Here is a 22272-nt window from a genome sequence, read left to right on the forward strand (position 1 = left end):
AGCTGCAATATACTTCTCTTTGCAGTTTTGCCGACTGATTTACTACTGACTAACCAAACATATTTCTGTATTGGCCTACTGCACGGCGTTCTTGGTTCAGTTTAATTGTTAATGTCAAATTTTTATCAAATATTTCTAGTGCTATCTGTATTTTATTTCAGGGACTGTGGTACTAACCCAAAATGTATTCTCTGTGTTGACTGTTTCAAAAGGTCTGCACACAAACAGCATAGGTGAGTTGACACATTTTCTAAAACATTCTTCCTAGGAATAGAAATATCAAGTCCCCAAAATGCCATTAGTTTTGTGATCAGTAAAGTCGCTACCTTTTAAACATCTGTTTAACTTTAGTTTGAAGGTGTTTATATATGACTTTGGTTGGACAGCATTCCCAGGGAGTTGGTTCCAGAAGGAACAGAACTGAACAAAGTCCTTTGTTCAGTACTTTTGCCTTGGCGTTTCCTCCTTCAAATAATCAGAGCAGTTTGTGCTCCTACATCTTTATCTTGTTACATTAACAAAGGTGGCATTAGAACAGGAATTTTTATAGAAGGATTGGATGTGCTTCTTCACGATGGAACGTCATTGACTCTGCATCACATATGCCAGGCATTTCGAAGGGTGATCGAACTGGACAGGAGAAGTATCTTTGAACAAAAAACTACACACAACTGTCTGAAGGGTGTCCCAAAGAGAAGCCGGATTTGAATATACTGTAAATCGAGTTTACCACACATTATTTACGTTATTATTACGTTATAACGTTATTATTACGTTATTTATATTATTTACGAATTTGCACCACAAATGTTAACATAGAAAACAAAAGCGCAGTATCAAAACATAACATATGATCAAACATAACTATGATCAAACTATGATCTATGATCAACTATAATTACAATCTATAACTATAACTATCATCAACAAAACTTAACTATAATTAGTAAGATTTTTTCTTTTATACACTTTTGTTTTGCTGAGGACGGCCCTTGGACGCAGGGCCGAAATATTAATTCAATTTATCTTCACTGTCTTATGAAAAGAATTCCCTATTGTTCTTCTTGATTTTTTTGTTGTTGTTTGTGATGGAAAGGCGGTGTAGTTTCCGCCGTTATTTTACTATGATTAGTGATAACAAAACATACAAAACAATGTTGTCAACAACAAAAACATAAAAATAACAGGCCTTTCAAATCTGGTGTTCTTTTTTGGTCGTGGTAGGCATCCACCATAAACCAAAAAATTAATTCTCTAGCAACGATTTTCATCAACTCTCTTAGTAGCTTTATAATTTTGAAGATGAATTGGGGATACTCGCACAGGACCGTCGGCTTAGAGTTAAGCAAGTCCTTCGTGTTTACTGTAATAAGACATAATATTGTTAGGATGTCTTAAAAGAGAAAATAAAAGACAAAAAAGAAAAAAGAGAAGAGAAAAACTGGCGCCTGACCGTCGGCCTAGAGTTAAGCAAGTCCTTCGTGTTTACTGTAATAAGACATAATATTGTTAGGATGTCTTAAAAGAGAAAAGAGAAAAACTGGCGCCAGACCGTCGGCCTAGAGTTAAGCAAGTCCTTCGTGTTTACTGTAATAATACATAATATTGTTAGGATGTCTTAAAAGAGAAAATAAAAGAGAAAAGAGAAAAGAGAAAAACTGGCGCCGGACCGTCGGCCTAGAGTTAAGCAAGTCCTTCGTGTTTACTGTAATAAGACATAATATTGTTAGGATGTCTTAAAAGAGAAAATAAAAGAGAAAAGAGAAAAGAGAAAAACTGGCGCCGGACCGTCGGCCTAGAGTTAAGCAAGTCCTTCGTGTTTACTGTAATAAGACATAATATTGTTAGGATGTCTTAAAAAAAGAAAATAATTGAAAAGTTATGCACCCTGGATGCACTTTACCAAGTTTAGGACTACAACTCAAAGCAATGTTACCTAAGAAATATATTGAGGCATCTGGTTTCTGATTGGTAACTCTGAAGTTAATTAAAGTTATACATGATTATGTTTGATGTCTCCTTATATTTATTAAAATGAAAATAAAATCGGAAGTTTTTTTTTTATGAAAACTCACAATTTCAAAGTATGCACAAAAAAACTTATTTACGGCACAAGAATTCAAGTTTCGTTTATCTACATTAATTTCGAACCTCGAAAAGCTTTTTGAGATATGTGGAATCGATGCATAGCAGGGTTGAGCTAGATATTTTTAATTTTTTAAGTTAAAAAAAACAACAAAAAACTACTTTGTGGGTAAGAAAAATAAGTCTTTGAAGCAGTGAAACTCCCTGCATATTATGCGAGTCCCTTTCTGTATTTAAAAAAAAGGAAAAAAAAATGCAGGCCCTGCATCACGCTCGTGACTTCAAAAAAATTGGTAGTGGATTTCTTTTTAAAATATCTTCTTGTTTCTTAGTGGGTCATTGACCCACTCCCCCTTCTGACATCCAAATTAACAACCTTGATTTTTTGTTTGCGCTTTTTCCTTTAGATACCGACTTAGTATGTCAGTTGGCGGAGGCTATTGTGACTGTGGAGACCCTGAAGCCTGGAAAACTGAAGCGTTTTGTGAAAATCACGCCAAAGGATTGGCAGCCTCTGAAGGGGGCCGTGAAAAATTAATGGCCAGAATGCCCCCTGATGTTATGGGAAGGACGAAAATAGTGTTTGCAACTGTTCTGAAATATGCCTATCATATTCTTACCTCAGTACTCGCTATATACCTCAGGATTTACAATCTGGATCTACCTCAGGATTTACAGGTAATAATGTGCAATTATGCATGGCTTCAAGCATCCTTGATACTTTGGTGGCGGGAATGAGGTCATCAAAATATTGCCCAGAAGAAATTGCTCTTGTACCTCAATAAGGATGCTGTTAGATCTTTTTTAGATTTATCATACGTCCTTCGACTCATTTCATACAATGTTTTTGTAAATCTCTATTGCTTACAAAGCTTATGATATTGATCGACACCCCCTCCCCCACATGGAATATCAACTCTCCTTCTTTTGAAGTCCTCGCTACCCCTTCAAATGTCCGCGGTGCACCTATCTGTTTTACGTTGCAATGTGTTCATCCCCTATTTTTATTCCTTTTCTGCTTTGCGTTTTCCTTTGTCTACGTTCCATCGTCTCTATCAAAGAGTTTGGTTTTCTTGTATATATTCTCCATAATCAAGTAGATAAGGCCTCAAATAAGTGTCACAAGGATGTATAAACTAATTTCAATTCATAAGGTGTTAATTTTCATTTCTTCATTCTCGTTTGGTAGTATCTTCTCTTCTGAAGAGTTGACTTATATAGTTTATAGTTTCCATCAAAGAGTATGGGAGACTTGTAACAGCTAAAATGGGCGCTATTGTCGAGAAGAAATATATAGAGTTTTTTTTCGTCGTGTTTTTTAGCATTTTTTTAGGCGTTTCTTTTTAGCCCGTGGTAAATTATTGCATACTTGAATTTCAGTACTTAAAAATGTTGGTGAGGGTACCGAACGCAGGATTTTGTCAGTAGCTTAAAGTCAAGGTGGCCAGTTTTTTCTCAAGCTAGCCTAGACCTAAATTGTCCAGACTGAATTTGGACCTAAAAGATTACTGGAAAACACAAGAAAATACAGATCAATTGTCTCTTACAGAGAAATTTTGGCTTCAATCCCTTAATTTTGAAGATGAAGTCTATCAGCTATTCAACTGTGTTTAAAATGTTATTTCTTTTTAATGGAGTTAGGAGACTTTACACCTTGTGTGGCACCAGTAATACCTATCCTCATCACAATGCCAATACCCAGACCAACACGCATGATACTCCTACCCATCATTTGGCGTTAAACCACTGAAGCTACAACTCATAAATTTCTCAACCTCTTGTTCGGTACAGGAGCATTGAACAAAAGCGAGTAGAAAATGTTCGGTTAAGAACTGAAAATTTTCTGACCATTAACAACTGACAAAAATAGGAACTGTGTAACAGTGTATTTTTTTTTATAAGTGCGCCATTATGACTTCGATGTAAAAAAGTTGCCAAATCATAATTAATATGTAACGGCCTGTACAAATATTAATTGGATTTTAAGAACAACCATGATTCTGTTGTTTTATGATGTGTACATGTGTTTTTTAATGAATTCGCGGCATTGATTAGAACCGAACTCTTTAAAGCTTCCTGGAAAGCAGAATACGTTTTTTCTTTTCTTGACTAATTTGTTGCTAGAAGTCATACCACTCGATACGACATTTAACGCTCTTTTCGAATATACTAATCACTACCATCACAAATTCTATCTTGGGCCCTTGGAGGAACCCTTAAAGTGACACCTTGTCACTTGATTTTAAAGTACCAAGGACACCAAAATGAAAACATATTTAGCCCTCTTAATCTATTTGAGGTCTATTCATACCTGAAAATCCGGGTTTCCCTCAAAGGTTACTGTGCCAATTTATGTCGATAACCCATTAAAAAGAAGAGGCTTCGTAAGAAGGCTAAAATGTGCATAATTGTATGAGTTAAGCCTTAAGAGGGTTTAGCCGGGGGATGGTTTTTATGTCGTATATATTTAATTTCCATTAAAAAGTAAGTTTTTAAAGCTATTTAATATAAAAAAACAAGTTTTTTCAACTGAAAGTAAGGAGCAGTATTAAAATTTAAAGTAAACAGAAATGATTCCGTGTATGAGAGAGGCTGCCACCTCCTCAATTCCCCGCCCTTCACGCTAGAGTTGTTTAGTACCTTTAAAAAACTTCTTATTGCAATTAAAGGGTCCTTTTGTTTCAGGAGGCGTTCTTAAAGTATTGGGACAAAAGGTCAAACTATAGTGTAAAGAGCGAGGTATTTAGGAGGGGAATTGCCAAACCTGTCATTCACCCCCCCCCCCCTAAAAAAATAATAGCAGATTTGACTTTACGGAATTTGTGCTGCCCGTTACAAAATATTAATTTAAAAAAAACTTTCCGAAAAATAAGTTTTTCAAAGAAAAGTAAAGGCCATTTTAAACTTGGAGCTCAGCAGATACAAATACCTGTTAAAATTCAAACTCAAAACAGCCAGAAATTACTATTAAAGAATAAATGAAACCCAAAACGAACAGAAATTAAAGAAACAATCATAGCAAAAACATACAACAAGTAATAATACAAATGAATGAATAGATCTTAAAGCGAGTAATTCTTAGATTGAATATGAAAATAAAGCTTAAAACGGAAAAAACTATTGTGCTATTGAAGTATAAATGAAACTTAAAACGAGCCGAAATTAAATAACAATCAATGCAAACAAACATACAATAGATATTAATGTAAATATATAAATAAATCTTAAAACGAATGAAACTTAAATTGAATATGCAAATCAAGCTTGAATCGAACAAAAATCATTACAAGCAAAAGTTTGTGCATCGCCTCCTTCTCTCACTTTAAAAGTCTAAAGCCTACTGCGTCACTGGCACTTTACTGAAAACCAATTTTATTACAAATATTTCCTTTTGTACTTAATATTGAAAATAAACAATAAAATTATAGTAAAATTTTGAACTGTTGAGCTTTCAGCAATTAATCACATTATACATCAAATATTTAGTTTAATTTAGCGTCTCTTTTTTAAGTTGTTCCAGACAAGTACAGTTTCGATCCAAGCAAAAGTCTGATAGGTTATCCCTAACTAGAAACCAAAAGCATACTATTTCTCTGGTGCCTCACTGAAAACGAACTATCTCAAATTTTATTTCTTTTCCTGCTCTTGCATCATTGGGAATAAAGATAAAATTACAGTGAAATAAATTCTTGGACTCAAAGATCTTTCAACAAGTAATATCATTATATATCAAATATTCAATTTGATGTTGTTTATACTTTCCAAGACTGTTCAAGGCGTATATAGTTTTCAGTAAAAGGCCAATGGCGCAGTAGGTTTTCGACTTTTAAAGTGAGAGGAGGCGATACCCAAACTCTGGTTTTTTTTTTTTTTTTTGTTCGTTTTAAGCTTGATTTGCGTATTAAATTTAAGTTTAATTCGTTTTATGATTTATTTATTCATTTAAATTTATGTGTATTGTATTTTTTTTTTCATTGACTGTTTATTTAATTTATGTTGGTTTTAAGTTTTATTTATACTTCAATAGGATTTTTTTTCGTTTTAAGCCTGATTTTCATATTCAATCTAAGCATTACTCACTTTGACATCTATTTATTCATTTATATTATTACTTTTTGTATGTTTTTTGCTATGATTGTTTATTGAATTTCTGTTCGTTTTGGGTTTCACTTATTCTTTACTAGTAATTATTGGTCGTTTTGAGTTTAAATTTTAACAGGTATTTGTATCTGCTGAGCTCAAGTTGGAAATGGCCCTTACTTTTCTTTGAAAAACGTATTTTTCGGAGTTTTTTTTAATTATTTTTTTTAGTTTTTGATTGCAAAAAGTTTCAAGTTTTTAAAATCTTTATTTTAAAATCAAACTTTTTTTTTAAAAACCAAATATTCATCAAAGTATCAAAACTGGTATCAAAATAGCAATATCAGAGGGAAAACATGGGTTTGTGTCTACCTTGGTGTTTTTATTATCTGATGTTTGAACCATTTTTAACAAAATGGCTGTCTAACAATTTTTATCTGATGGGTTTGGGTAAAAAAGGCGGGGGGGGGGGGGGGCTAATTGCCCTTTGATCTCTTTTGACTCTTTAAAAGTGAACTAGAACTTGCTATTTTCAATCAAATGAGCCCTCTCTGAAGTTTATACAAGCATTCCGTCTATAAGAAACATATATACCCCCAGAGTATAACTTGAAACGCCTGTCCCTGGGGGGCTGTGTCGACTCCGGAGTTTTAATATCTGATGTTAGAACGATTTTTAACAAAGTAGTCACCTCAAATTTTTATCGGATGGGTTTATCCATCCGATTACCCCAAAGGCGTGGAGTGCGGGAGGGGCTAGTTACCCTCAGATTTTTTATTACTCTGAGAAAATGAACTAGAACTTTTAATTTCCATTCAAATGAGGAAGTTTATACGAGCATCCCTTTCATAAGAAGGGCCCTGGGTAGTTGTGTCGACACCGGATTTTTTTTCAATCTGACCTTTGAACTATTTTTAACAAAGGGGCTATCTCAAAATTTGTATCGGATGAATTTGGGAGAAAAGGGGCGTGGGGGGGAGTAGTTGCCCTCTGATCTCTTTTGAATCTTAAAAACTGAATTACAATTTTCAATTTCCAATCAAATGAGCTCTCTCTGAAGTTTGCCCACGGATATCTTTTGACTCTTAAAAGTGAACCTAGAACTTTCAGTTTCCAATCAAATGAACACTCTCTGAAGTTTATACGAGCATCTCTTTCATAAGAACCATATACTCCCACAGGACAACACTTACAACGCCTACCCGTCGGGCCCTGGGGGGGGGGCATGTTGAAACCGGAGTTTTGTCATCTAATTTTTGAACAATTTTTAAAAAAACGGCTATATCAAAATTTGTAGCGGATGGGTTTGGGAAAAAAGGCCTGGGGGAGGGCTAGTTGTCCTTAAATCTCATGACTCTTAAAAAGTGAACTAGAACTTTTGATTTCCAATCAAATGAGCCCTCTATGGAGTTTATACGAGCGCCTCTTTCATAAGAACCATACATGCTTTTAGGGTATAACTTAGAACGCCTTCTCCCGGGCCCTGGGGGGTTGTATTGACACCGTAGTTTTCCTTATCTGATCTTTGAACTATTTATTTTTGTAACAAAATGTTTATCTCAAAATTTTCATCAGATGGGTTTGGAAAAAGAAGGCGTGGCGGGGATGGCTAGTTGCCCTCGGATCTCTTTTGACTATCTAAAAGTGATTCAACTTTCAATTTCCAATTATATGAGCCCTCTCTGAAGTTTATACGAGCATCCCTTTCATAAGAACCATATATGCCCCAGGGCATAATTTACAACACCTGCCCCCGGGTCCTGGGGGGCTGTGTCGACACATGAGTTTTTGTTATCTGACTTCTGAACTATTTTTAACTTGATGGCTATCTCAAAATTTTTATCGGATGCAGTCGGCAAAAAGGGCTGCGGGGGGTTATTTGCCCTCCAATGCCATTTGACTCTCAAAAACTGAACTTTCAATTTCCAGTCAAATGAGCCCTTTGTGCAGTTTTGACGAGCATGCCATCCATAAGAACCATATATTCCCCCAGGGCGTAACTTACAACGCATGCCTTCAGGCCCTGGGAGGTATTGTCGACCCCAGAGTTCTCGTTAGAACTATTTTTTTTAATGGATATCTTGAAGTTCTTATCAGATGGGTTTGACAAAAAAAAGGCGTGGAGGGCGGGGGGGGGGGGCTGGGGCCAGGGGCCCTCCAATCTCTTTTTACTCTTAAAAAGTAAACTATAACTTTCAACTTCCAATCAATTGAGCCCTCTTTGAAGTTTATGCGAGCATCCCTTCCATAACAACCATTTTAGAACTTTCAATTTCCCATCAACTGAGCCCCCTTTTAAGTTTACACGAGCTTTCCTTTCATAAGAACTATACATGCCCCCACGGCATAACTTATAACCCTTGCCCTGAAGACTGTGGGGGGAGTAGCCTGCTCAAAGATATGATTTCTCGAACTTTGAACTACGTTGAACAAAATCACTGTCTCAAAATTTTGATTGGATGTGTTTGGGCTCCAATCTCTTTTTACTCTTAAAAAGTGAACTAGAACTTTCAATTTCCAATCAATTGAGCCCTCTTTGAAGTTTATACGAGCATCCCTTCCATAAGAACCACATTAGAACTTTCAATTTCCCATCAAATGAGCCCCCTTTTAAGTTTACACGAGCTTTCCTTCCATAAGAACCATACATGCCCCCACGGCATAACTTATAACCCTTGCCCTGAAGACTGTGGGGGGAGTAGCCTGCTCAAAGATATGATTTCTCGAACTTTGAACTACGTTGAACAAAATCACTGTCTCAAAATTTTGATTGGATGTGTTTGGGGAAATGGTGGGTGTCGAAGTGGTGTTAGTTGCCTTCCAATCACTTTCGACTATTAAAAAGGACACTAGTCATTTAAGTTTCCAATCGAATGAGCCCTTTTTGAAGTTTCTACGACAACGCTTTCTATAAAAACCTTATATGCCCCCAGGGCATAACTTACAACCCTTACCCTGAGGGTTGTGGGGGGGGGGGGTGACTTTCTCAAAGACCTAATTTGCAGAAATTTAAAAAACATTTAACAAAACGGCTAACTCAAATTTTGATGGGAATTGTTTGGGGAAAAAGTGGGCGTGAGAGGGGGGTTAGTTGCCCTCCCATCACTTTCGACTATTAAAAAGGTCACTAGCCCTTTGAATTTCCATTTGAATGAGCCCTTTTTGAAGTTTCTACGACCCTTAAAAAGCTTATATGCCCCCAGGGCATAACTTACATCCTTTGCCCTGAGGGCTGTAGGGAGAGTGTCCTCCTGAAAAACATAATTTCTATCAGGAAGTCAACTATGTAGAATAAAATAGCGATCTCAAAATTTTGATGGGATGTGTTTGGGGAAATGGTGGGCGTGGAAGGGGTGTTCGTTGCCATCCAATCATTTATTACCCTTTAAAAGGGTACTACAACTCTCGATTTTCAATCGAATGAGCCCCCTTTGAAGTTTCTACGACGACCCCTTCCATATGAAGCGCCTCTGGGTAAAAATAAATAATAAAACTTTGGAATCGTATAGCCTTTACTATAGGCAACGCTATAGCGTTGCCTCTGATTAAATCATTCTGCAGATCCTCCCAAATTAGACTGGTAGTGGAAAGCGGTAACAATCTCCTGAACATCAAAGGAAATAATTTTCTTCTCTTTAGTTTTAATTTTCAATCTGCTATTTTTCGCCTTTTATATTCAAGGTTGAACCTATTTCTTTCCTGAAACACAGGAAATAAAAATTAGTAATTTGTGTTAATGTGTAAGAAACTAGTGAATACCAATTCCATATAACTGCGTGCTCTTTGTAAACACTTACCTAATTACAAACAATAATCTCAAAAGCTCATCATTCAATTACCTAATGTTAAAAAAATGTTTACATATGCTTATCTAATATTTTAGTCAAATAGTAATTTAAAGTGACGAACAAGGCGCATGGAATGTGATTAACCTCCACACTCTTGTGTCGAAGCCTCTCTAATAGCATAGCGAATCAGCATTGGTTTCCGACGATCGGAGACTTTGGACCTGAGGCCAATAGTCTGTACAGAACGACCCGAAAGACGGACCAGAGTTTCAGTTGACTAAATTTTTAATTCTTACTCAGAATTAAATGAAATTTATAATAAGTATAGTTTATTGAGCTTATATTAGAATTTCTTATATTAGAATTATAAGAATTTAATCTGAAATTAGAATTTCAGATTAAAGAGACAATTTATTTTAGACAATTTTTGTTTTGACAATTTATTTCAAAAAAATAAAAATAAACGACTCAATAACACAATCAAAGATCCCACAAAGGCTGTATGGCCTGTAAAGTGGGGAAATCACGAAACGACACAAGTACTGAAAAAAATATAAATAAAAAATAAAACAAAAGAAACAACACAAAAAAGAAACAAAAAAAGAAAAAGAAGAAAAAGACGTGACAGAATGAAAGAGATTTCATTGATAAAAGACAAAATCGACAACTAATATACAATGCAAACACTGAAATGCAAGGTTATAGTCACGCTGTTGTCCAGCATTCAGAGCACGAAACTTTTCATAACATGCAGCAGTGTTTTCACAATGGTGCCCCGGTAATCTTTACAAACTTTTCCCTTGCTGATTCACCCTTACAGGGCCCCTATGGATACCCACATTCATTATATGGATGCAAATGAATACTCACTTACTTGGTAACTGACCTGCAATTTATAGTGCTATATCAACCTCAGATTAGAAGACTGTTTTATTAAGGGCAATAGATTCCTGATGATAGTCTTTTTTCACAGAATAAAGTTAGAAAAAAAAACGAATGATAAGAACAAGCTGTAGCTGCTAGTTCTGACTGTCCTAAATGATGTTAACAAGGCAACGAATAATTCACAAGTAAAGCGAAAACATTTAAAACAACACCAACAAAGCTAGCAATGCATAAAACCTTATCAGAGTGAGCCCTTAGAATAAATAGGACTTGGTATTTATGTAATGAAAGTTAGAGAATATAAAACATTTCCGGCAAATTTTGGTAGCAAGTGGTTCTATTCTAATTATTCATAACGAAACTTCAATCCAGAACATGTTTAGTGACTAAAATATTTAGGTATTTCACCTAAATATTGTCCATTGACAAAGTTTAAACTTTGTTATTGTTTATAAACAAAGTTTATAAACTTTGTTATTGACTAACTTTGACAAAGTTTTCATTGACAAAGTTTAAACTGCTATATGAATCGATAATTATTTTTCAATTCATAAAAATTACAGAATTAAAAATATACTTAGCCCTTTTCTAGTTTTTCTAAAGCTTAAAGAGCCTCAAGTTCAAACCGAAATAGAAAATGATTGTCAAATCTTAACCAAAAGAAGTCTGAGAATTTTAGTAGTAAAAAGAGAATTTATCAAGAGAAAAAATAATAGATTCTTTTATTGGTATTGGAGTAAATATTCACATGAATGAGTCCAGCAGCAAGAAAAAAGAGTAAAAAAAAAACCAATATTATCCAAAGACAAAATAATTTTTACTGGAAATGGGAGTAAACTAGTGATTGTTCATAATTAGGCCCAAGGGAGTTTTATAAAATAATACACTGTGCCAAATCTCACGAAGCAGAATCCAGAAACAGGTGAAGTAGCTGGAGAAGTATAGGACCATCAAAAACCTCAGAGTACCAAGAACATAAAAAAATTTTTTGTCCCCCCCCCTCCCACCACTGGATCTATCTTAGATTTATTCATACCTGTGAACCGCGATTTTCTAAGATTTTTCTTTTGGTTGCTACAAATTTATGAAATTTTAAGGGAAGTATCAGATTTCCATCAGTGTTGCTAAGTTGAATCGTCAAAATAAATAAGCGAAATCAATTAGTTCAGTCTGACAACACATTGTCCACAAAAATTCAAACTTCAGAATCTGTTGTTTTCAAAGACAACACACCTTCCAAGTAAACCTACATCTTCTTAGGCAGTTTGTTTCCACATGTATTTAGCTTATTTTTGATTGAATTTTCTTTATTTATCTTCGCTACTACCAAAACTGCATATAAAGATCTGTTTCCTTAAAAAATCAATTTTCTTATTGTTGCTAAAAATTTATATATATGGTTGCTTAAGTTTCCGCTTAACCAATACAAACAATCGGTTTTCATTTTCACTGTCCTTGGTACTTCGATGCAGTTAGTGAAAACAATCGAAGTTATTTCATCGAGATTACCACACGAATCGTACATGTGAGATTGTCAATAATCTAGCAATGTCAAAGAGAGTCTATGCAAAATTAAGTCAGGCCCTGGGACTTGCAAGAACCAAACCCAGGATGGCTGAAAGAGGTTTTAGGTCGAGTGAGTAGTCTCAAGATTGATTTGCGGTGGGCATCAGATATTCCAGACCTTTATCTTCCTGATTTTCTTGTTTTTTTCTTTTTTTTAATTACGACAATGGCCGTGTCATCAGAGTTCAAAGGTCTTTGCTGAACTCAAGAAAACCATCCTGGACGAGGTCACAACTAGTACTTCATAGCTGAGTCTGAAATATGTTATCCTGGAATTCTGGTTACCAAGAATATGCTACTTGAAACGTTGATCATCTGGTTCATGAAATCTGACACTCAACGAGGTCGAATTTCGCTATGAGAAACTATGCTGTTTCAGTGTGGAATGGTCTCCCGTATAGTGTTAGAGCGGTTGGTAACTTGATTTTGTTTAAAATAAAGTCAAAGAAATTTTGAAAAAAGGTGGCTGGAATTTTTGGGTTTTTGGGAGGGGGTGCAGGGAGTTGGAGACGTTGGTAGGTTGTGTCGGGAAAATTTTAAAAGTTATTTTGAAGATTAAGATTTTTTGAAGTTGGTGTTTGTGAAATATGATGAATTATTTTTTTCTTTTATCATTTATTGAATAATTTTGGTGTTAAAAGGCTGTTAGAAGATGCAGCCACCCACAGGACTTCTGTTTTTTATACGGCTCTTGAGCTTTCTATATAATGTAGTTCTGTTCTATTTCTTTGGGGTTAAGTAATAAATACCTGAGTCTATCTGAATCTCAGTTAACTTCATTCTGCGAAAAAAGCTGTTATCAACAATGTGAAGAGATAAATTGAAGTAATTGCTTCTTAATAAAACAGGGATCTATATTGAGGCCCATATAACAATTTAAATGGCTGGTCAATTATCAGGGACTAAGAATTTCACAACTTCCGTAGGAATGTTGAGAAATATGTCGGAATGGTCGCCTCTTCGTAAAAATAGTCGTCTGGTCTGAGGGTTCATATTTTTGTTTAAACTGACGGAGAGTGAGAATTTCATAACTTGACGAAATACCCTTTATTGTAAGAAAATCATACTGCAACCTCTAAGGAAAGTATGTAAGGTTGGAGTATCCCCTTGAATTGTGCTTTTTTTAAATTCGGTCTTATTTTTTGTAAAAAATTACATGTTCTTTTGTATTTTCACGGGTTTGCCGTTTGATGAAAAAACATTTAATCTTTTGCAGTCATTCCCCTTTTTGCTAATAATAAAGAAATTTCTACTCTATTCTTGTCAGTATAGACGTTGTTTAATTGATTTTTGTATATACCTTCAGTTTAAATTTCAGAATTTCACAACTAACAATTTAAACCGTAGGTCAATTATCCGGGGAATGAGAACGCCCAGCTTTCCCTGGCCGAAGAAGAAGTGTATTGTACTGTGCTTTTCTATGATGAAACGCACACTTTTGAACAAGTTATAGATACGTTAAAGCGAGCTATAGATTGTAGGCAAAAGGAGGCTGTTGACTTTGCCACAATCATTGATAGAGAAGGACGTTGTATTGTTAAATGCTCAAATAAGGCTGTAAGTATTTCTTTTCATCATTTGATTAAATGTACAAGGGGGAGCCAAGAGGAATCAGAACTACTGTACAAAACCAGTTTTCAAGTTTTTTATAAAGTAACCGTATTCCCTTCGAGGTACTCTCCATTAGGATTACCACATTTGTCCCACCACCTTGTTGTCATCAACCTTGTAAATTCAGTGTCACTTCATGCCTCTTTTTATGCTTGAAAATAAGTAGACGTCACACGGAGCCAGGTTAGGTGAGTGAGATACGTGGACTAGCGGAGTCATGTCCTTTTTAGCCAAAAATTGGCGAAATTTCACTCAGTTTTTTGATCGTTAATTAGGACGTAAGATACAAACTTTGTAACGATCGTTTTAATGCTCAAATCTTCACTTAAAATTCACTAAACCGAACTCTAAGATTTCCTTCTAATCTGTGGCAGTTCATCTTTTTTGGGGAGTCCGTAAACCAAGGCTCTTAAATTTTTCAGTACTTTTGTCATGTCGGGTAGTTGATGGACGCCTTGGCTGAGGTTTCTCCTCAATCGATGTTTGGCCGTTTTTAACATTAAGAACAAATCAGTGCTAGAAAAAACACTCACTGCAGATGGATGCAGTATAATAGGTCGACAAATCGACAAAATAGGCGTCGTGAAGTTGCCAAATAGTTGGCCTATATACGCCTATTGGCTGCTCACTACAGTGCGATCCCAGTTTCTTCTGGGTTCCCTTTCACCTTCTACTTTCTCTCACATAAGACTCTCTTTAGTATAACTAGTGACTTGACCTATAGTTTTTGTAAGTTACTAATTTTAGACATATTTTTTTTCAATTACTGCTCCAAATCCTAAGTCGTCAGACCAAGTAATAAAGTGTCTCTTCGGTACGAACTTCGGACCTCTTTGGATGGAACTTTTTTAGACACGTTTTTTTTTCGAAAGCAAGTAATTAGTTAGATCCCACTTGTATATGATTATATTAAATTCTAAAAAATATAAATTTTTAAAAGAAGAGTAGAGAGCAATTTTGGTTGAAACCGAACACAAATTACCCTGTAGGCGAGGGGGCCCGCCCTCTTTTGAATCCCAGTTCTTAGATATCTCGTAGGTATCTATATCTTGTTAGATCTTAATAGATATCTGTGGAAGCCCTGTAAGGGAACACTCTCAGCAAGGAATGTAGGTTAGGTTAGTAATTAGTTAGATCTTGCTTATATATGTTTATATGAAATCCTAAAAATGCACAAGTTTCTGAAAGAAGAGTAGAGATCAATTTAAGTTGAAACCGAACATAAATTACCCTGTAGGCGAGGGGGCCCGCCATCTTTTGAATCCCATTTCTTAGATATCTCGTAGGTATCTATATCTTGTTAGATCTCTATAGATATCTGTGGAAGCCCTGTAAGGGAACACTCTCAGCAAGGAATCTAGGTTAGGTTAGTAATTAGTTAGATCCTGCTTATATATGTTTATATGAAATCCTAAAAATGCACAAGTTTCTGAAAGAAGAGTAGAGATCAATTTAAGTTAAAACCGAACATAAATTACCCTGTTGGCGAGGGGGCCCGCCCCCCTTGAATCCCAGTTCTTAGATATCCCGTAGATATCTATATGTCGTCAAATATCTATAGATATCTTGTAGGATATCTATGGGAGCCCTGTAAAGGCATACGCTCAGCAAGGAAATATTGCATGAAGACATAAATTCAAAGGCAAAAAGAAACCGTGTCCATAAGGGCAAAAAGTATTGGAACCTCCCAAAAATATTATCAAAATTCGGTTCTACTTACATCTTAGGCTATTTAAATCCAACCTGCTACTTTCTGAAAATGGTACTTTCTTTTATTTCTAAGCTATTTTTTACTAATCGTAAACTAGTGGATAATAGGTTAAGAGTGGAAGAGTGGAGAGTGGAAGGAGGTTGAGAGTGGAAGAGTGGAGAGTGGAAGAAGGTTGAGAGTGGGAGATTGGACACTGGAAGGAGGTTGAGACTGGAAGGAGGTTGAGACTGGAGACTGGAAGGAGGTTGATAGTGGAAGAGTGGAGTCTGGAAGGAGGTTGAGAGTGGAAGAGTGGAGACTAGAAGGAGGTTGAGAGTGGAAGCTTTGGGGTTTAATATTTTATAAGAACTAATCAGGAGCTAATTTCTAAATGCTTAAAATTTCGCCGAGTCTTCCGTATTCACTAATATAATAAACGTGGGATATCCATAGGAGCTAGTATGTGTAAAGTCCACGAGACACAAGGACAAAGCCAACAAGGGAACATGCCTATAACTGTGAAGAGTAAGGTAAACTAAAAAACTTCGGTGAAACTTTTGGCTTATGCACCTATCTAAGATTATTTAGATCCAATCCAATTTTTTTTTTTTAATTGGGCAGTTTTTTTTTGGTTTTTAAACATTTTTTATTTATTGTAAAATAGTTGGGAATAGGCTAGTACGCAAGACGTTGGCTAGTTAAAAATAATACCAATAAAAAAAAAATACACAACAACCCCTACAATGTTCTTTTGACCTAATGGGTTCTCCTATCATTGACCCAGCAAAAAAAAAACAAAGAAAATTCAATGATGGATGACAGATTGCCAAAGATTGTCCCTGTCGGCCAACCGTATAGGGCCAAACGAAAAGCAGGTCATCCCCAAATGGGGTGGGAGGATATCGTAAGAAAAGATTTAAAGGAAATGGAAGCTTCCTGGGAGGGGGTAAAGATTGATTCTGCGAATAGATTGGGATGGAGGAGGAACGTGCGTAACTCTGTTGGCCTTAGGTGGCTTGGTGACGCAGTGAGTTGTTGGTAGTAGTAGTAGTTGTTGTAGCAGTAATATTAAATGCACTACGGAATACAGATAATCTTTTGGTCTGCTTCCCAGAAAAAAAGAGATTTTCAAGGCTAAGAATGCGTGCGGTGGTCATGACATAGGAAATCCTCCTTGAATAATTGTAAAATCCATCACAAGTGTCTTAATTTATTTTTGTCTAAAATAAAAAAAAACCGGTAGGAAGAACGTTTTTTTAGAAATTACTAGTGCATTTGTAGATAAAAATCTTTTTTTTTGCGTTCTAAAAAAATACTTCTGGTTTAATCTTTGGTAAATCTTGTAGGCTAGAAAAGTAAATTCTTCTAGTTGATCTTAGAGATAGTCGTCGTCTATAGGAAATTCACCAAAACAAATTTGAAAAAAAGTAAAAAAGTTCATTTTGAATAGATTGGAGTGGAGGAAGAGCATGCGCAGCTGTGTTGGCCTCAGGTAGCTTGGTGTTGCAGTGAGTTGTTCGTAGTAGCTCTATAAACAGTTCTTTTTTACTAGGGCCGTTCTTTTACTCATCTTTGTGCTAAGATCTTACACCTTTTGACAAAGAACGCTTAAAAGTCAAATCTTAGCCCTAGGATCTTACATCTTATAGTGTTCTTTTGCAAACGTCTTTCGTCATTCTGCTCTGATCATCGGTCTAAGAACAATGATGAGTATATCATCAAAGTTCTCTCATCATTGTTCTATATGGCAGAAAGATGGCGTCCTTCGACCTTTCTGCTAAGATCCCTGAGCTGTAAGATCTTAGAACAAAGATGAGTTAAAAGAACAGAAATCTTTGCAGAAACATGTGAGATCTTGGATGTAAGATCTTAGTGCAAAAGAACGGCCCTACTGTTTTTGATTTTATAATTCTTTAAATATCAGCTTGAAGAGACAAATAAAGCTGAAGACCTTCTTACCCCAAACTGTTTTCGTTTTTCTATTGGTAGGACATAACTAATAATTGCTTGCTAATTTCTAGACATGCGATAATGTTCGACTTGTCATCGAGCGACAGACGTCTCGTCAGCCGACTAGTCAAAGACCATTGAAAGTTGTTGTGATGCCAGCTCACCGTATGGCTCATGAAGTGGGTGCCATGAGATTGCTAAATTGGCTTCAAAAATTGCTTGGCTGCTGTGAGGCCTTTCGGATTTTATTCAGTGACATTGCTATGGAGGTAATTTTGTCTTATATTTAGAATTTAAATGCACTTTATCTAAATAACTGACCTTAGAATTCTATGGTCATCAAATTATGTAATTTTAAGCTATCCATTTGCGTGTTCTTCTCATAAAAAAAAGAGAAAAGGAGACAGATCACTGTTACACATGCAAATCACTGCTACTCTAGACGGAGGGGCAGTGAAGGGGCTGAAAACCTCTAATTTATGGTTTTTGACCATAGTAATTCGAATGGTGCTCTTTTTTATTTCAATCTGCCATCATTTTTGAGAATTTTCAAGAACCTTTATAATAGTTACCGTGCCTGAATCTTCTCTAAATTGAAAATATTTCGCATTTTGTTCTCCCTTTTTTCAAATACGTTTCTAAATTTTCAGTTACTATGAACTGTAGTGTTCTCTGCTGTAGAAATCATGGGCGCCCATAAGGAAGGGGGCAAGGGGGGTGCCAGCCCCCCCCCCCTTGGCGGAATGACAGTGTCATATATCTGTATTAATTTAAAAACATTTTCCACAGAACAAGTTTTCAAAGAAAAGTAGAGCTCTATTAAGCCAAAAATGGGCAGAAATAAAGATTGGATTGTCAATTTAATATACCTATACTGATGTTTATTCCTTAAAATGAAAAAAGGGTAAAAAGGTGATTAAAACCAGTTTTTTATTTATTTAAGTAAAGAAAAAGTGAAAACATTTAAAAATATTTTGTTTTCAGTAAAGCGAAAATTTTGTTCTGGTTTTGAGAAGGCATGGGGGCTATCAGCCCTACTAATGTTAATTTTTGCTCGTTTTGAGTTTGACTCGGCTATTTATTCTAATTTCTGTTCATTTTGAGTCTCATTTATTTATTGATAGTGATTTACGGTATTTTTACGCTTGGGTGATTACTTGACTTCATTTCTGCCCATTTATGGCTTAACGGAACTCTACTTTTCTTTGAAAAACTTGTTTTATGGAAAAAGTTTTTTTAGATTAATTTCTGTTCGTTTTTTTTTGACAAGGTTATTCTCATGTCATATCTCAGTCATTCTATAAGAATCCATTTTTTGGTTTGCTATTTGTATGTTGGGAGAAACCTTTTCAACAATTTTTAATCCTGACACAAGCAGTATTTTTTAATTTTATTTTATATCTCCTCAAGTTGACCTGAAAAAAAAAAAAAAAACTTAGTATATTCCCAAAAGATTCTATCTATGCTCTTTGACAATCCAGATACACTTACAATCTATTTATTTATTTAAAATGTAAGAGCAGAAGTAGTAATAGTAGTCGCCCCAAAAGAGGCAACTTAATACCCCCAGTCGTTTTCGATATATTTCTGAAGTTTCTTATTGTCAACCGCAAAAACAATGCCTTTTGATCTAGTTTTAAAAAAGCATTTAGTTATATAGCATAATGGGCCAATTGGATAATTGTGGGGTGACATGCCTAATATCCCTAAAGACATAGTTGCTGCACCGTTCTACTATACTAAACAAAATAGCTGTCTCAAAATTTTTACTAGATGTATTTGGGAAATAAATTGACTTCAGAGACGGGCTGATTGCCCTCCAATCTCTTTTTGTTCTTAAAAAGGACCCTATAACTTTTGATTTTGAATCGAATTAGCTTCTTTAAATGTTTCAATGATATTTCTAGCTATTATAGAGGGGTGGTGCCTATGATATTGCTTATATGCCTTTTTGAAAACCTGTATGTATACAGTTTTTTCGTTTAACGCCCCCTAAGCACTTCCTAGAAATTTCACCTTAATACTCTTAGCGTTATTAATTACAGTAACTCTAGTTGTTGTACTAAAAGTATACACATAGTGCCTTCTGGCTAGTTAAAAATCCCCCACAACTAACTCTTAAAGATCTTACTTAATGATATAAGTTATTCTTGAGATATTGCTTTGTCACCTTTTTGAAAGTCCACATGCTCATAGTTTGTTTTTATTTAGTTCAGCGTCCGCCTAAATATTTATTATGTTTGATTACTGCAGACATTGTTATATTCTCTTGGGACTATTGGCTACAAAATGACTATCTCACAATTTCGATTGATTGTGTTTGGGGATTGTGTTTCGATTGATTGTGTTTTTGAGATCTTTGGAATATTTTTGAACAAATGGCTATCTTAAAATTTCTAGCGGATGCTTTGGGGAAAATATGACGTGGGAGGGTATAGCTGCCCTCCGATAAATTTGACTCTTTAAAATGGCTCTTCAACTTCTGATTTTCAATCGAATGAGCCCCCTCTAAAGTATATAAGACACACCGTTTCCATAAATACCTTAAATGCCCTCGGAGCATACCTTACAACCCTTGCTCTGAGGGTGGTGGGGGGGGGGGTTATCATTCTCAAAGTCATAATTTATGGACCTTTAAACTACGCTGAACAAAATAGCTATCTCAAAATTTTGATTGGGTGTGTTTGGGGAAGTGATTGACGTGGGGAGGGGGAGCTGGTTTCCCTCCATGAGCTCTTTTTGAAGTTCCCATGACATTTCTTTCTATAAGAAGTGCCCTGGTCAAAAAAATAAAACAATATATTGTGCCCACATTGCTCTTAACTTAGTGTGACATATTAGTCAGAAATGACATATATATCAATTGTGTTAAAATCAGGCATGCCTGATTGATTGGTTTAATCAGAATGCACATATCTCCTTTCGTTCTCGAGACTTTCTCAATTTTACAATCGACTCAATATGTGTTATAACCAAATTTCGACCAGTTTAGAGACCAAAAAGCGTTAAGTGCACGATTCTTCCACAGCCACTTGGAATGTCACACAAGGCCCACCATGAGATGGCCAGAAAGGCACGATTGGAGCTCGAGAGAGATGTGGAGACATATTTTACAAAACAGTATTTAGCTTTTTCTGAACATTTGGGAAAATGTCACTGAACGCCTTTCGTATTTTCACAGGCTTGCTCTTTTCTAGGCTGCTGCAACAACTGCAACTATGGTTTCCATTATATGCATCAATGAGTATGTAATATGGTGGTCCTCTGATTCTAAGCGTTCCTGATCCATCTTGCACTCGTTAAAGTTTCTTTTGTAAGCCTTAGATCCCGTTGGCAGAAACAATATCCATATATTCTATCCACGGGGAATCTGAGTCATCTCGCATTTCTCAGATGTTACTTTACCGATGTTTTGAGTAGTGATATAAGTTCTTGAGTCCAAAATCTTGCGGAGGCATTGGGATAGTTCATCAGACGAGGGTTTCTGATCAGGGTTGCCAACGACCTGAGAAAAAAGATTTTGAAGTATCTAGGAATCACTAAAACAGAAAGAAATTGTTACAAATAGAAATTTGCTTCACTGGTGTCTTTATTCGCCCTTTTTTCTTGTGGGTTATTTTTCTAACTTGTAAAATGTTTAAGGAGTTTTTGTTGGAAAACTTCTGTTAGTTTCATCAACCTTCTTAAAGTACAATTTTTCAGATTTGCAAAATTAAAAAGCAAATGTAAAGGCTAAAATATCCAATTACGAATTAAACAACAAAGAAAAAGAATGTTGAGGATCACTAGAAGTTACTACAGGGCCTCTCCTGATATCTTTCATTGACTAGAATTATAAGTTTATTTAATATATTTCTTTAAGGCCTCAGAGATAGATGTCAGTAGTAGAGGTGATATTGGACCGTGACACTCAACTCTGGAAAGCAGCCAGATCTGTATGGCATCACCTGTTCATAAGTGGTTTGCTAATGGACTTCGAGAATAAAAAACGATTTGCCAAGGTTTGTTGTTTTTTTCTATCGATAGATGCCGTAGTAAATTAATTATCTTTTTGTTTACACTGTATAAACTAAGACACAATATACTGAACGAATATTGGCTCTAGAATTACTACTCAAGTAAAAAGGGCTGTATGCCTTGTTTTATGGTTGTTTTTTTTGGTTGTTTTATGTTGTTTTTTTTGGTTGTATTTGCAAATAACTTGCTTGTTGTTTAGTTTACTTTTTTTATTTAACTTTTGGTAATCCTTTCGAGCTTCTACATTCTTTATGGCTAAGCGTAATCTATTGTGATTGCTAACAGGAGCAGAATTTCTGTTTCCGACTCAACATTAGTTTCCAGCTCACAAAGCCATAAAATATGCGTTGCTCATTTTTTTCAACGTACATTTTTTAATAGAGAAGGGGTCGTGTTTGATCAAGGGTTTCTGATTCGCTCGAAACTCTCAGGGATCGTCCTTTGGGCCAGAAGGATCGAGCATTTTGTTGTGGGAGGGGGGATTAGGTGCTCCCCCTAGGATAGAGCCAAAAACTTGTTTTCGATTACTTGTGTTTCGAGCGAGCTAATAAGAATGGTTCGCTACACCATTATGCCGAGCGTTTTCATAGACTATTCTCT

The 22272-nt window shown here is 35.6% G+C and overlaps 1 protein-coding gene across 1 annotated transcript in view; it reads left to right on the top strand.

Annotated features, from left to right (window-relative positions):
* The window catches only part of LOC148948658 (E3 ubiquitin-protein ligase UBR2-like), a 155390-nt gene that overhangs the window by 13665 nt on the left and 119453 nt on the right, over positions 1-22272 (top strand). The window contains 5 exon segments of the mRNA XM_089094989.1: positions 162-233; positions 2493-2763; positions 13752-13961; positions 17727-17924; positions 21531-21656. Coding sequence (XP_088951115.1) covers positions 162-233; positions 2493-2763; positions 13752-13961; positions 17727-17924; positions 21531-21656 — 877 coding nt within the window.

The sequence above is a fragment of the Artemia sp. Qi Xiang Cuo genome, chromosome 9 (genome assembly GCF_049724085.1).
Source record: "Artemia sp. Qi Xiang Cuo chromosome 9, ASM4972408v1, whole genome shotgun sequence".
NCBI classification, from domain to species: Eukaryota; Metazoa; Arthropoda; class Branchiopoda; order Anostraca; family Artemiidae; genus Artemia; species Artemia sp. Qi Xiang Cuo.